Source organism: Octopus bimaculoides, chromosome 24 (genome assembly GCF_001194135.2).
Source record: "Octopus bimaculoides isolate UCB-OBI-ISO-001 chromosome 24, ASM119413v2, whole genome shotgun sequence".
Lineage (NCBI taxonomy): Eukaryota > Metazoa > Mollusca > Cephalopoda > Octopoda > Octopodidae > Octopus > Octopus bimaculoides.
In genome coordinates, this window is record NC_069004.1 from 16,627,342 (window position 1) to 16,644,807 (window position 17,466).

A 17,466-nucleotide genomic window follows, 5' to 3' on the forward strand; every position below is an offset into this window, starting at 1 on the left:
GGTTTTAACCCACAATACACTTTCATTATCAGTGTGTGTGTTGTCTCTTTGATGATGATAAATTTTAACTGGGAATCCTCCAAGTTTCAGTCCTTTCTTTTACAATATTTGTGTACCTCACATAATATTATTTACTTTCACTCCAACCCACCTTCATCCTTTACTTTCAGACACACATACATGCACATATTATTAACATACATATATCTTTGTAAATAGTAATGTTTCAAGTATGTGAAATAAGATCATTATGATTACATTTATTATTAGAGCTACACACAGTATCCACTACAATTCCCCAAACTTAATCTGTAGAGAATAATTATAACTAATATTATATGTATGTAATATTCTTTTTTTACTGTATTTTTTTTTTTTAACTACAATCAAGCTGGGACATGACAACCTTGAAGGGTTAGTCAATTAAATCAACACCAGCACTTATTTTTTTTTCTTAACTCTGGTAGTTATTTCATCAGTTTCTATTTTGTTGGACTGCTAAGCCATGAGAATGTAAAGACAATATGGAGAGAGACAAACACACACAATGAGCATCCACACAGTTTTCATATGTTATATGTACCCATGTGGTAAGCATGAAAATCCACCATCATGGCAACTTTGACAATAAACTATTCAGTTCAGTCTTCCAATTATTAAAACATACCTCAGTGAAAAGGTACTTCATTAAGCTATTTTATTGTGATGTTTAAACCTGTGGTGATTGGAATTGATATTTTATAATAGACATTTTTGTGGTCAAATCTTTTTTATTTTTATTTTAGTGTCACAGTGATTGGGTCCTAAACACATAGTGAAACTAATCACCTTGCATAAATTCTTTTGATTGACACTATGGATATTGTGGGTGTATTTAATGAAATAACACAATACCTTTTATACATATCACCATTATCACATTTGCCATTGTCAGCTACTGACATTCAATTTTAGATGATATTCTGTTTTTATCAAATTTAAAGATGTGTGTGATGGTGTGTTCAAACACTATAACCACTGTTCTTTTCTCCCTGTGCTAAACCCTGCTTCTGTACAGTTTATAGTTTACATTTTTGTCATGCCCCAGATAACCAAAATTGAGCTTCTTATTTCATTACATTCACACACGCATACTCGCACATGCACACATACACTGGGTGGACAGGCTAAATTTGATAGTTTGCATGAAAGGAAAACAAAACAATATCCCATCCAAAAATAAATTTGTTTTTAAAAAATCAAAAAATATCAACTAGGTAATGACTGGGAAATAACAGTTTATTCAAAGTAGCTGCCAACAGCTTCCACCATGACCTCAAAATGGCTCTGGAGCCTGGCACATGCATTCCTCACTGTCCCTGGGAAGACCTTGCACAAGCAGAGCAACTGATGTCTTTCTCAATTCTGCCCCACACAAAGTAATCCATGGAATTACAATCAGGGGGATTGGGAGGCCAGAAATTGGAGCTGATGAAATCATAGAAATTCTCTGACAAATCTTCTAACACTTTCCTGAGGTATGGCAAGGAACCAAGTCCTGCTGCCATACATATGGCCTTCCAGAAGCAACCCTCTCCAGCAGTCTCCAGCAGTTTCACATAGTCATCTGAATTGAGCCTAAGGCCCTCTTCTAAGATGTACAGCAGCATGACATCACCCTCACTGGAGACACACCCAAAGATCATCACAGTTGGAGGGAATTTAGTTTTCATGATACATGGGGCGTGTCTATGTCATTTCTTACAGCCTTTACAGAGTGTTGAGCAGCAGTTACATTGCCCTTTTGATACCCAGCAGGAATCATCGTGATACAGGAACGCTTTTCCAATGAACTTGTTAAAAAATATATATTACTAACAGAAGCAGTATTAATACCGAGAGGTAATATTTATCCCCACTTAAACATGAATGTTCTGTTAGAACCAACTGTACTGCAGCAGATACCACCTCGTAGTTAGATGCATTTTTTAAGAGCAACCACTTTACAGTGTGTACTAGGGTGCATATATATTTTCATGGTACCACCTCTACAGAAGTTGCCTTGTCAGCAAGACCAAAGAGCCCTTTCAGGCCCCATGTTGTTACTGCTTGAATCAATTTTCACTCACTTAACTGTGTATGTTTGTGTGTATATATAAAGTATTGGGTCATCCCATAAATAATGGGGGTTTTTCTATACTTTTATTTTTCCAAATTAAGATAAACAAAATTCTTTTTTAATCTAAAATTTACTCTCCTTCATTTTCTACAATGCTCTTCCATCTATCTGGTAGACTTGCAAGGCCCCTCTTCCAAAATTCACTTGTCCGTGATGAAAAATGCTCCTCCAATACTGTTCTGACCTCACCTACAGACTTCATATTTTTTCCATCCAAATCATTTTGAAGACTGCGGAGAAAATGATAATAAGATGGGGCAATGTCTGGTGAATATGGTGGGTGGGGCATCATTTCCCATTCAAACTGTTCCAGCCTTTGAAGTGTCATCCTGGCTTTACGTGGCCAAGCATTATGCTGATGAAAGAACACCTTTCGTCTTGAAATCAAAGATGGTCCTTTTTCTTCTAGCACTGAGTTACGCTGCTCAAGCTGCTTGCAGTAGATCTCCTTTGTTATTGTTTGGTTTGGGTTTAAAAGTTCAAAGTGGACTAAACCTTTCATAGTCCACCAAACAGATAACAACACCTTACGTGGGAGAAGACCTTCTTTAACTTGGGGTGCCAGTGTTTCTCCTTTCCCTACCCACTGTCTTCAGGAGCTTGAAATTTTTATAGAGAACCCGTTTCTTGTCACCAGTCACTATTTGGTCCAAAAATGATTCATTCATGAGATGTGACAGCAAAGAAGAGCTCACATTCACTCTCTGCACGTGATTAGACCCGAAAAGTTTGTGAGGAACCCATTGACCCAGTTTGCTGACTTTTCCAATGGCACACAGGTGTTGATGAATGACTGACCAAATCCAAGCTTCTCTGCTAGTTCCTCAACTGTTAAGATTGGATATTGTTCCACCAGGGTTTGCAGGACATCCTCATCGAGCTCTGCAGATCTTCCATGATGAGCTCACCTTCTAGGCTGTAGTTTCCAGCTCAGAATTGACACTGGCTTATGCTTATTATCCGATCCCCATATACTGCATTAATATTCTTCGCACTTTCTGTTACATTGTTGCCTTTATTGAACTCAGAAAGCAATATACACCGAGTATGCTCCATTATAGCTTTGAGAAAATAATTGTTAAAATTGAACTGCACTCTTCAAAACTTGCCCTAAGAATAAGTACAAGGTAAAATTACTACCTGCTTTTATAGTAAGTTGATGCAGGTAGTTTATCCCATCCCCCTCCAACTTTTAGCTCATGCAATTGAAAAAAAAACATTTATAGGATGACCCTATATATATTGTCTTGCTCCTTTTTAGTTTGGTTGGTTGGCTGATTATTGCCAAATGCTGGTGTTAAGTGTGTATAAAGGTTTATAAATTCCAGCCTTTTGTCTTTTATTCCCTAATGCAATGCTGTTGACATAGTCAGCATTTTAAGGATGATTACATGAAAAATCTACTTGAATGAACATATATATAATATAGTTGAAAAACTACTTTAGATATATTTATAATAAAGTTGATTGGTTGTAAAATGTTGAACCAAGCATTGTTAAATCTGGATATTCTTCCTCTCATACTAATTATTCCATCAGTTCTTCACTTCAGTTAACCACCATAGCATGAGGTCTACCGCTGCCATCACGAACACATCTGGGCTATCGGCAGTATTCTACATTACTCAATTTCATGTGTGTTAGACGATGTCCTGATGAAATAAAATTTTGTTTTCCTATTTCAGCGGAACCAAAACTTACCAGAGCCGATGTCACCTCGCTATGGCAGTATACAACGGCCACAACAGTCTGTGAGCCCTATGATTGGTCCTGTGTCTTCTCCCTCACAACTGTCCCCTCACTATACTCAGTCCACTCCAAACCAGTGGAATGCTCGTACATCACAGACCGCTGCAACTCTCCAGGGATCACTTGACCGAGGAATGCATCAGGTGAAAACCTTTATTCTTTCTAATTTGGGTCTTTTCTTAGAACTTTATAAGCTTAAAGACAACAGATGGCAGAGAATTCAATATAGCTAGTTAGGAATCAAGTGCTGTCATTTTAAGAGAATATCAACATCAGCCTTTTCATGTCCAATTTTCCCAAGTAAGCATAGGTTGGGAAAAAAACTTACTGAGGCAGAATTCTAGGGGTCATTGCTCTTCCTGTTGCCAACCCCGATCTGTTTTTCAAGTAATATTCCATTGGTATTCACAATACTGACAAAACTGCTAGGCTACTGAACATATTGTTTATAGGATATATAAATATAACACCACTGTAGCATTCTGTCAGTGAAGATGCATAGAAATAAACACAAGCACAAGTGTGTGTGTGTGTATCTGCAGGGTGGTTGGTGTTAGGGAGGGCATCCAGCCATAAAAACTGCCAAAACAGACACCAGAAGTATGGTACAGGCTTCTTTCTGGCCAGCTCCTGTCAAACCATCCAACCCATGCCAACATGTATATATAAAAACATCTAACTTTTCAGATTTGCTTGGCTCAAACAAAATTTGTTGGGACATTTTTTCAGCTAGATGCCTTTCTTGTCTCCAACCATCTAAGTGAGGTAATATTTCTCTTGACCCTTCACTTGTTTAACTGATATTTATTTACATCTAGCACACACTGCTAAGACAAGGGGACAAATATATATCTAAGTGAAGTTATATATATAATGCATGTGTACCGAGGATTTATTTGCATGTTATATGATAGACTTCTGTACAAATTTCCATCTACCAGTTTCACTTGCTCTAGGTTTTATGCAGTGGAATAGAACCTGAAATCACAGGGTTTACAAATAGAACTTCATTACCACATTTATCTCAGTGTTTCTTAAATCAATCAAAGAAGAAAATACCATTGCAAAGTAAAGAAATGAGTTTCATCAAAACAAAAAGAAATACCTTTGAAGCTCTGGGTTGTTTCCTAGAAATATAATACCTGGAAATGATTGAAAAATAAAGTGGACTGTTGTGTTCAGAAACAAAACTCATTTGTCTTCCTTTGTTTTACCATTACAGGGCAACACTCAGTTCTCGGCAGTTCAACGTCATAGGGCAATGTCAGGAAATTCATTGGCAAGCCCTATGCCTCAAGCTGGCAATCACTTTCATTTCCCACCCGATTCCCAGTTTCCTGGTTCACAGGGTCAGCTGTCAGTCTACAGCCCACAGTCACAACAACAACAGCAACAGCAACAACAACAACAACAGCAGCAGCAGCAACAGCAGCAACAACATCAACATCTATATGCTCAAAGCAGAATTATGCATCGGCAGCTTAGCCTCCCCCCAGGTACAGTGTAATTTCGATTCTTTCCTTTGTATTTCGCATGTTTTTAATCAGTACAACACATACTTTAAATTGCCAGGTGGCTGACCATGCTCAAATGTTGCCTGAGTTTTGTTAATAAAATTAATTCCGCTATTGTTGTTTGGAAGTTATTTAAATTGATTATAAATCATCATCATCATCATCGTTTAACGTCCGCTTTCCATGCTAGCATGGGTTGGACGATTTGACTGAGGACTGGTGAACCAGATGGCTGCACCAGGCGCCAATCTTGCTTTTGTATCTATCATAGCTTTAGATTTTGTACATACATTAGTGAACCACAATTGATATTGAATCTTGTTCTGAATTGACTCTGAATTTATACTGGAATCTACCTCTGATGTTGGAGTAATTCATTCTCTAGCTCCTCTCCTTATAAAATCAATAGGGGTAAGATAAATCATCATTATGTAGAATTTGAATCTCTCTTAGTTCCTAACTGGAATAGTTTTTCCACTGTAATGTTTTCTTGGTGTTTTTCAGGTCGAGGATCACCACGTATGCCCCACAGCCCTTTTGGAAACAGCCCTGATTCTATGTTATTATCCCCTCACCTATCACCCAATTCAGGGTTACGGCCAACGCAACAGGCCCCCAGCAGTCAAGTGAGCCCCACTTTTAATTCCAACTACCCTTCACCTCAGAGTTTGTCAGGAGCTGCACCGCCGCCGCCACCAGCATACACCCAGCCAACTCCCACACCGACCTCAATATCTACAGATGGTTTGTCAAGTTTTGAAATGCAACTGTTGGAACACACAAACTTACCGACAAATACTGACAGGTGAGCAAGTGCTACAACACTTCTACCTCCATCGATATTTCTCTGTTCATTCTATTTCTATCATAACTTCTGCCTACTATTTATTCGACCCATGTCCAAAAAACAAAACTTCAAAAAAAGAAGTATCTTTCTCTAAATTATTTAAAGAATTATAATCTAATTTTTCTTTTGATTACTTTAGTTTGAAGGCCACCACAAGTGCTGATTTAGGAACCACCATGCCTGGTGCTTCTTCAAAGTCCCAATATGTGAAGCAAGAGATCCGCAACTTTTGTAATGCCAGATCAGAGAAACAATCCCAACAGCAACAGTTGCAGCAGCAACAGCAACAACAACAGCAGCAGCAGCAACAACAACAACAACAACAACAGCAGCAGCAGCCGCCGCCACCACCACCTCCTGATCTATCACTTGCCACTCCCCGTCATTCACGAGCGCCTGATATTCCATCTCAAGCGCCAATGAGCACTGACCAACACACTCATGATAACGATCTCAATGATCTGTTACAGAGTAAGTTGTTTGTTTCTTGATGGTTCAGGAAGGTTGTTTGTATGGTTGGTATGTGTCTAAAATGTGCATGTAGTATAGGTATTTGTGAATATATGGTGAGCTTTGCTGAGACTTCAATTAGTTTTCCTGAAACCATGAATATATCAAACACTTAAAAATAATCCTTCAATATGCTGTCGTTCCATCTGTTCTGAGAACCCAACTTGCACTCTTTTCCCCTGCTCTGGTTGGCAGTAAGGAGCAATATGTTCTTTCATTGCAGTAGTTTCTGATTTCTGTAGCCAAGTTGAACTAGATGGACTTGGTATACAACAGTCTAAGAGAAAATCTAGTTCACAACTCAGCACAGATTTTACACCTGCTGTAATTATTTTGGTGTGTGTACTTAATTGGCAGAGTCTTTTTGGTTGGAGCAGATATCAGTATCCTTGATCTGTGTAAGGTCTTTAAACTTTAATATTTTGCATCTATGTGCAGGTAGAAGTTTGCATCTCTACTATCTGGTTTCAGGTTCTTCTACCATAGTCCCTGGATGCCTGACACCATATGAGTGAAATAGGTTGGTGGAAACTACAAAACCTGTCTTGAGAAAGTGTACATTTTGTTTCACATGAGAAAAGGCACTGAGCTGCAAATAGTGAAGTAAATTGTCACACCCTGTCAATAAATCATCTGCTAGCTCTGCACTTTTGAAGATATGTGGAATAAAAAAAAACCTATCCTTGAAAAATGGGTTAGAATTAGTCACAGGAAAGTTTATAGAACAATACCACAATAATATAAGTTCATATAACCCATGCTAGCATGAGAAAGATGGCATAAATCCAATGACCAATTGTGTGTGTGTCTTTAAATTCGTGTTTCTTCACATAAACAACAGAAATATCACCACTTCAGAGTAACATTTCTTTCTCTCATAAACAAAATATCTGGCATTGAAGTCAACATAAAATAAGTACCTTACTTGAGAAGCAAGTATTAGTATCAGAAAGGGCATTCAACCATAAATCCTATCCAGACAATGCCAGTATGGAGAAAGCAGACATAAAACAATAATGATAGTGAGTACATGTGTGGGTGTCTGATTTTGGAAATGCATTGTAGTTTTGTTAGCGTGTCAAAAGGCTACAATTTTATAAGGTTCAGAATTAATTGAACTGATCCCTCTGGTGTTTAACTAATTCCAAAGAAATAGAAAGCAGATTCAGTTGTCATAAGATTTAAATTCAAAATGTAAAGAAACAATACCACAGGATATTTAGGGGCCTAAATGTAGTGAGCACTGTGTTTAGTATCTTTTTTTGTATTAAATGAAAGTATTTTGGGGTGTTGTACCACCTCAGAGATTCTGTTGTTATAGGTTTATGATGGAACATTATATGATGCTAACATCTGATGTTGGTTGATATGCATTCTGGTAACTTGTTTGTTTATTGCTGTTTAGCGTATTGTGAGGAAGTCCTGATTCATTCAGTAGCATTCAGTAAACCTATTGCCAATGCTGTCACTACTAGTGCCACCACCACCTGTGGTAATTATAAAATTTACAACTTTAAGCCTTCATTCTTAATTACCTATATATATTCTTTCCTTCTCTATGATGCTTTAACTATATAACTGTTCTGCATTCCTAACTAAATATTCATGGATTTGTCTTATTGCAGTCATCAACAGTGAAATGCCCCAGACTAATGTATCACCAGCTCCCCAAACCTCAAAGCCATCCTATAACACACCAATAAAAGAGGAAGTTACTCCATCAAGCATTGTTAACCAAGACGCACGGCAGCTGTGTGCCCGGTTTAGAGCAACTGTTGGACGTGAGTTTCTTTTGACTATAACCAGACATTCATTTAGCAAACCTGCAATAGAAATAACTCAGTTTACTGTTAAAGAATTGAGAAGTCATTTCTACAATCTCATAAAACTTCTGCTAACTTCAGTACTTTGGTTAATTGTTCTAAAAGTATAATTTGCTACAATATAATATTGTCGTAATATCCATCCATCTTCTCTGCCCACTATTCCATGGAAGATCATGGGGTAGAGTCCTCAGGCACCCTCTCCATAGGCTCCTATCAGAGGTAACCATCATTACACTTTCTGGTTGGATTCCCACACATAACCAACTAAGACTAAGCTTATTATTCAACCATCTCCCTCTTGGTCTACCTCTACATCTCTCTTGGCTCAACTTGAAGAATCCCTCTTTCAGCCATTATTCAACATTCATGACCATAAGTGAAGATAGGCACAAAAACTGAATTGAAGATTGTAAATTTTTTTTCCCAACCTCTTCTTTTCTGAGGATTGAATGCTTAAAAAGGTGCATTATGTGCAAGCACTTGCAATTCTAACACCTAATTCAGTTGTTTGCCTCCCATCATTCATGAATATGGCCCCAAGATAATTCAATTTCTCCACTTACCTCAGTGATGTTTCTCTAGCATGCAGAATGCACTGGGAAGACTTTCTTCAGATGATCAATAATATAAATGATATAATTCACTGTAAAAAAAGAATGCTTTATTATACAAGTTTTAAGATAGACAAAAGAAAATGCAATACTGATTTCACAAGTGTTTACCAGGTTTGTTTTCTAAAGTTGTTAAGGCTGTAATATTCAAGTGATGTAGGAATATTAATGGAAAGACAAGAGGACTTGTATGTGGTCAATTTACCTGCTTAGAGTTAACAGCTAGTAAAACCCTACTGTCCTAAAAAATGAAAAAGAAGGATCTGTTGGATGGTCACTACTGAAATTTCTTTGATCATAAGTTTTTTTTCTTCCAATCAAACAACAATATGAAAAGTTTCGCATTATCATACACCTATCAATGGTAATAGTTATACAAGGAGCAGGGTTATCTATAAATAGTTTTGGTAGGATTGTGATGTTTATGTTGGGTGTTATTGTCAGTGGAAATAAACTGTAACTGTCTTTGCTTACATTTGGCTCATTGACAACTTACTGCAATTTGATGAGATTGTAATCCCATCCCTACTAACATTTTAATATTTCTGTTTTCAATTTTATTTTTGTTTTTCCTTTGTCTCTTATGATTATATTTTGTTTTGAATTAAAGTATCTTGTATAAATAAAATGGCTTCTGTTGAATGATAGAAGTGAGAAATGTAAAACCTGTCTAAACTAATAACGTTTTACTGTAACAAATTAAAATAGTAAAATCAGATGTTCGTTTCCATTATATATTTTACTAGCTGAATGACCCAGTGTTGCCCAGGTTACTGCTGTTCTCATTCAGATTACAAAACAATAAATATAAAGATATATTCTCGTAATTATTTCAAAATATCTATATTTTATTCAAAAATATCCAAATTGTAATGATAATAAAATTTAAAACTGAAAATCTATCAATGCTGAAGCACCTCAGGGTAAATAGTATCCATTGTGTAATTTTTTGTTGTTGTCCAAATGAATGAATTGTTGCTGCTTCCATAGAGTTGACCATGGGAGAAGCATGTAGTAGAGAGATCAAGTCCAACTACTCTGAGGGATTGTCCCTGAGATTTGTTAAGGGAAATACTCAAACTTAGTTTGACTGGAAACTGAAGCCTCTTAAATTCAAATGGACCATCTGTAGGTATGAGAGGAAGTTTTGGAATAAAGACATTTTCTCCTTTGCTACTACCTGTTATGATTGTTGCCAGTAAGGACATGGGGCTTCATGGAAGTAACAATTAAGCCAATTCCATTACACAGGTGAGATGGGTCATGATTCCTAAGCAACATAATGGGAGCACCCAGTTTTCGTGTCATGTTATGCGGTGGCATCCCAGTGGATTTAAGTGGGTTCAGAAATTCAGCAGGGTATTGAACAGCCTGATCTTGATCGACTGTTGTGTGAATTGTCATTGAAAAGTCATTTCTGATGTATCTTAACTTTTGAAGATGTTCGTGATTGAGTTTATCAACCATTTCATTAGTTGGAGCCAGTATAGCTCTTTCACATAGGCAGTTTACAACAGTGTAATTGGCATGAGTTTGGAAATACTTTATCCATAACATCCCTGAGAGAAAGTATTATTTGATTGCATGTAATTTCGTGTAGACTCTAACATATAAAAATTATCACATACAGACACAGAGAAACATATGTTCACACACACCTCAGGTGTATCTCTGTCCCTCTGTGTGTGTCTCTCTCTCTCTCTTTAGATGTGTGTGTCGTCATGAAAATGTATATATATTCACACACACACACACACCCTCACATACTGTCAGACACATATACTTCTCAGTCATCAGCCTAAAGTACATAATGAACGTGCAAACACACTCATATAGAAAATGTGACATTGTTGTGGTATAAAATGTTGTTTACAATAGTTGACTTGTAGAAAGATTATAATGTTAAAGTTTTGTAATGCAAATATATAAATGAAAATAAAGTTTATTTGGTAGCTGAAAGATTACAGAATCTTTTGATACACCATATGTCAAAATCAGCAACTAAGTTTTCGAATGCATAAGCAACACACACACAAACTCTGCTTTATATATATATATATATATATATATATATATACATAGATAGGAACATGCGCACACACACACACTGCTTTATATATATTGATAATAAACCCTAACTACTCATTGGTTTTCTCCCTGTTATGAGGGGTTAACTGTAAGGAGGTAGAAGTACAATTAATTGAGTTCATTTATCTTTCTAGAATGTTAGTCAACAGTGTTAACATTGATATTAAAATGTTTTGTGGAGCAAATATTGAAATTATAATTCTTTGACATTTAGACACCTCAACAATAATATAATTTAATACAGTAACCTGAAGGTCACTAAAGGTGAGATATTTTGTTAAATGTGTGTTTAACTTTCTAGCATTCTAAATCAGCTAGATGTTGCCCACATATTCTATTTACCTGTTTTATGTTCAAAGCAGCTAGAATTGTCCTTTCACAAAGAAGTTTTACAGTTATTTCTATTTCCTTATGTGACTTTCAGTTGAATTTCATTTCAATTTCAGCCAATGGTGACAGTAGTAAAGCTGATGCACTATTCCGAGCTCAGTTGCTGAGTGGAACTAACAACAATCGAGGAGGCAGCCAGTCTCCAGTTAAAGGTGTTCTACCCCAATCTCCAAATATGAGTGGTAATATTGTCAATGTTATACAAGGTGAACATAGGGTGAGTGGAGTTTCACATATCAATAGCTGTTGGGTGCTTGTAGATTTCTCAACAGTATTGTTAGTAACATATTAAATTTCTTTTTACGTATTTAATTTCTATTTACCGCATTTTTATAAATAAAACGTATTTTGATATTATATCTATACTATAGTTCAGTCATTATCAGTTATTCCTGGTCAACTATCTAGGACCAAACTGTATTATTACAACTGGGGTTGCCTAAGAATATCCTGCTGCACACACAACATTTGAACTAAATTAAAATATAGCACAGATTCATTGTTTAAGTTGAACCTATGAAAGAATGGCTAGAAAACGAGAACTGCACCAATAACATCATACGCAATTACAGCAGATGTAATAAAGAAGAAACTGGGTCATCTTTTAAACCTCAAAATAGAAAATAAAGCTTTAATAGAGAAACATCTAAGTTTGGAATGAAATATCCATTGCACAGTATCTTAAGCAGTGTCTTCTACTCTAGGTCCAGACTGATTAGTGACTTGTGAGAGAATTTCATAGGTGGAAACTGAGTAGACCCGATTGCATGTAGGTGAGAGGGTGTTTATGTTTTTGTACAGCAAATAGAGACTAGAGGAATAAGTATTGAGGTTAATTTGATCAACTAAAGCTTTCAAGGTGGTGTCACAGCATGTCCACAGTCCAATAGTAGAAACAATAATGAAAAATATAAAAATGATACAGATTGCTGGAAAACCACTGTGCCTAACTAAATATGACTGCTTTTATTGGAAAATAAATTAAAATAACATAAAAATATATCAATGAATACATGTGTGTTAATGGACAAGTGTTAATATCCTTATATTTAGAAATATAGATTCAAAGTTCAAATTGAATCAAGTACTATATACACATCCAGGAATAAAACACCTGATAATCAGAGAGGAAAACAATGAAAATGTAAACATTAGAATGTTTTTCATTTCGACAACAGCGTTATTTTTTTAAAATAAATCTGGTAGGTATCTTTAGTGTTTTGCTTTGTGTTGCTGTATAATAAACGTTGCACATTCCATTCCGTAGTGTTTGATGGTATAGAAAGCAGGCTGACAATACTGAGGCAGGGAGTGTTCCTGCAGAGTAAGTCTCAGTAGCAGGGTACAATGTTTATATTAAGAATGTACAGCATGTATTCCTTATTGAAAGATAATTGACTGTGATGATACAGTAGTAATAGTAGTTACAAGGGGTTAGCTGTAAGGATGTGGGGGCACAATTAATTGAGTTCATTCATTTTTCTAGAACGTTAGTCAGTATTAGCAGGATTTGAATTCAGAGCATCATGATAAATGGCAGGCTCTCATTGATTTTGGTGTATCAGCATCCAGTTGTTTGACCAACTGGACAACCTAGTTATTGAATTTGTGTGAAAAATGGTTGAATATTCCAAAGTTAGTTTCCCATACAATCAGTGTGACAATGTTGCATTGTAGAATTATAAGTAGAGTTCCTTCAACAGGATTCTATATAGTTTCTGTCCATATTAATTTATTCACAGGGCTATGATAAATGCACTTACCCAGCATGCTACAAGGCAAACTTCTTAACCACTCAATCTTGCATCCATAGCATCTATTTAAGGTGCTATAAAGCAAATAGTGTACATTTCGTATATAAACCCAATGCTTCTAGTGTAGTTTAAGAGATGGAATAAGTGGGATTCTGTATGTTTTGTCTTGAGTAATTATTCCTTACCTTGTTTCCTTATTACTTGCAGCCATGTGAAGATAGAAAAGCAGATTCAAAAGGAGGAGGAGGAAGTCTTCTGGAGCAGTTACTGTCAGATAAATGTTAACACAAATCAAATGTTTATATTAAAAGGAAAAAAATTATTCAAAAAAAATACCGAAAAAGACCAAAAATTGAGGCCAGTGATTGTTAATGAACTAGTCTTTGCATTTCCTGCCTAGTGATTGTTGTCTGGACAACCCTGGGAGTTTGTCAGGCTGAAGAGAGATCTATTGACACCAGCTCTCCGCAGATGTCAGTTGCTCTAATAGTGATGTTAAAGCCAGCTCACTCCAACCACTCTCTCAAGAATGTGATGGGTTAAGTTTAGCCCTATCTTAACTTGCCGACCAGAACGGTGAGACCAATGACACTGCCAACAGCAGCAAAGCTTTCCTGAACACAGCCAAGTTGATAGACTTGCTTCAGTCTAATGACAACTTGAGAAAGCTTAAGACAGAAGAAATAAATATTAATAAGAAATATTGATAATAATATTAATAATAATTATAATAATATATTAATAATAATAATAATATAAATAAAAAACAAAAAAATTGTTTATCCTTTTTCTGTTGAAACATTGAAAAAAAAATTCAAACACACCGCCATGTCGGATGATCACTTCACAATTTCAAATAAAAATTTTTAAAATATATAAATAAAATATGAAAGAATGAAAAAGAAAAAACTGGGGGTAAGTAAACCGATTGAGGCTGTGTACAGGGGGTTTGTTGGTTGTTGTATTGCAAAGTGCCTGCAGCTCAAGTCTACTCAGTGCCACTGCCCTCACCTTTTTATTATTTTGAGAATATGTAACCATGACAGTTTTCTCTCTGCCCCTCTCTTTCTCTACTCCTCTTTCTTCTTCTTCTTCAACCATAAATCTGTTACAATTTCTCATTGGAGAACAAAAACCTAACAAAGGTCTTCATACATGTACACACACATACACACATGTATATATGAATAAGACAGACAAATGAAGATTCCATAGTGGGGGGAGGAAGTGTGCACTGCCAGAAGGAAACAAAAATAGGTGTGTGTCTATCTATCTATCTATCTATCATATATATATATATATATATATATATATATATATATATATATATATATATATATATAGATACATACATTCACACATACATATATACACACACATACATATACAGATTCTGAGGACTCTGCAGCTTCTCTCGGGTTTAATGCCATCAACACTTGTTTGGCAGAGATCAGTTTTTGTTTGTTAATGCGCCCCAACCCACTCACTCTCTTAAACCGCCACCCCCCTCTCTCTTTTGACCTCTACCCTCCACCCCAATGTTTTAAGTGATGTAAAATGTACAGAAAGTAACAAAAACTGTGACACTGCATTGATAATGAAAGTTAATTGTTAAAATAAATCTGTTTCACTGATCATGCCTGATTATACAACAAAATTTCTATTAATCTGTTGTATAAAATTTCCATGTATGTAAGTAAATGTGTGAGTGTATTTGTGTGTGTGTATGTATGTGTGTGTTATATGTTTTTTATATATACATATAAATACACACACACACACACACACACACACACCTGTTTTATTTGTTATATACTCACACTCACTAGTTAATATTCTTTAACCTGTTAAGGCACATTGTAAGGGAACATCTAGTTTCCTTGCTGCCTTCTCCACTGACCCATGGGAGGATCTGAGCTCAGTACTGCAGACTAACAAAACACTTTACATAGTGCTTCTGTTAGTCATCTTAGCAGTGCACTTGCCTCCACATGGAACTCATGAGTAGTCAGTTCAGTGTCACTTTGTCAAGTATACAGTTTTTCACTATTGACAGGATACGTTCATCTACCTGCCATTCATTAAGTATAGTAGATTAACGAGTTGTCATGGTAAGCATGTATACAAATATACAGAGATGTGAATGTGTTTGTTGTAATATATATATATGTGTGTGTGCGTGTGTGTGTGTTTTAGAGTACAGATTGCTATGGTGTAACATCACTCAGTGTATGAATGGAAATGTGTGGGGCGGGGGTAACAACAATAATTATGATTCCAGCTGCCCTGGTAATAATATTCACGTTTTTGTTGTTATGTTTAATTTTCCTTTATTTTACTTCATTTTTTTTTATGTCTCTTTAAACAATGGGAAAAGACTTTAACAACGAATTTTATTGATAAGACTCCCTCATAATGATGGTTCCCCCCCCTCTCTCTCTCTCTAACTTCCCCTTTTATCTGAAATATATTTATTGCCAAGACACACCACAACTCACATACAAACACACACACACACAGACACACACACACATGCCATGTACAGAATTGGTTCATAAGTTAAACACAGACAGATATATAAACTGCAGTTTGACTACATATATTTGTACAGAAAGTATTTAGCACAGTTATACTAAATTTTTATCAGGTCTCCTCCCCCCCCACACATACATACACATACAAACACTTCTCTATCTCTTTCTCTCCTTCTCTCCCTCTCTCTTAAATGTTCTATTAATCTTATTTCACCATGTTTCCTAATATCAAGATTTTTCAACAAAAGGAGAAAAAGAAATTAAAAATACTGAATTCACATTTTATGGAATTTTATCTGCAATTCTCGAATATTAAAAGAAAATTTTTTCAAAAACAAAAAAGGAAAACTCCTCCAGCCCCCTCCCCACAACAAACTAAACTTGAGCCCTATGTTCAGAAGACTCGATTTATATGTTGAAAAATCCTTCAAAAAATATATTTTGGAATTGTTCATGTACATACTAATGTTGCCTTTTTGTCTTAAAAGTGTCTATTTCTTGTGATTGTATAGTTTTGTCTTACTCCCAGCACCCTAACCAACTCCCACTCAGCAGTTGGCTGGGGGTGGTGGAGAGAGAAGAAAGCTCTCCCAAGCTTGTTATCAAAGTGATCATTATAATAATTATGTAAAAAAAAAATTGTTTTTTTTCTTCTTTCTTTTCTATCTTTTTGTGCAATTTTTCTTCTCATTGGTCTTCTTTCCCATAACAATGCTGGTAACTTCTTTATCTGACACATCAACTCACAACTCTGCAAGAAAACAACTGGAGATTTATTTTGTTTCTCATCCATTTTTGAATCAATAGAATGTTCCTGAAAGATTTATTGGTGTAACACTGGAGTTTATTATTGAAAAATGAAATCAGACAAAGAAATCTAACTGAATTTAAAAGTGAAAAATAGCTTCAGCTTTGAGATATTCTGCTACATATATTGATTCTACTTTATTATCTGGATAGTTCACAGTTGAGCAAAGATCTTCATCGGTTTTGTTAATTCGTGACAATTCAGGCAAATAACATCTTTCTCTCTCCCTGAAATCTCAACACATTCTACTAGTTCACTATTTTAATTACCATTTCCTCTTTTTCACATTAACTCATTTACTCTCAGACACACTCCAGTCTCTGGCCCATGGGTATGTGTGCTCCCCCCACCCTGCTACTGAACTGGCTGATCTCACTGCATCCACTCAGGCACTCCCAACTCGTTTGTCTCTCTTCATCTCCAAAACTTGACCTTCTGAGTTTGGAAAATAAAGGTATCAGTCTCTCTGGTGTTGGAGAGCCTGGAAAGACCATGGGCCTCTTCTTCAAGACCAACTGGAAATTTTCTTAACTCTCTTTGTTTCTTGCATTTTGTCTAACCCACTCTACTCTTTTCTTTCAATCAGTTTAGGTTTTGCAAAGGTAAAAGTCATTTCAGTGTCATTCATCTTCCTTTGCTTAACTTCCCAGACCACCCAGACTCCAGTTGCCTTATCA

The 17,466-nt window shown here is 36.0% G+C and overlaps 1 protein-coding gene across 8 annotated transcripts in view; it reads left to right on the forward strand.

Moving 5' to 3' along the window:
* Nucleotides 1-16,485, forward strand: part of LOC106869828 (nuclear receptor coactivator 3) — a 485,654-nt gene extending 469,169 nt beyond the window's left edge. For 7 of the 8 annotated variants that reach the window (XM_052976409.1, XM_052976410.1, XM_052976406.1 and 4 more), the window contains 8 exons: nt 3,844-4,050; nt 5,130-5,403; nt 5,926-6,226; nt 6,408-6,739; nt 8,184-8,270; nt 8,404-8,559; nt 11,750-11,910; nt 13,655-16,485. In XM_052976409.1, the coding sequence (XP_052832369.1) occupies nt 3,844-4,050; nt 5,130-5,403; nt 5,926-6,226; nt 6,408-6,739; nt 8,184-8,270; nt 8,404-8,559; nt 11,750-11,910; nt 13,655-13,732 (1,596 nt within the window). In that variant the 3' untranslated portion in view covers nt 13,733-16,485. The remainder of the gene's footprint in view (nt 1-3,843; nt 4,051-5,129; nt 5,404-5,925; nt 6,227-6,407; nt 6,740-8,183; nt 8,271-8,403; nt 8,560-11,749; nt 11,911-13,654) is intronic. The other variant, XM_052976408.1, reaches the window with a different exon arrangement.
* Nucleotides 16,486-17,466: the final 981 nt, after the last annotated feature.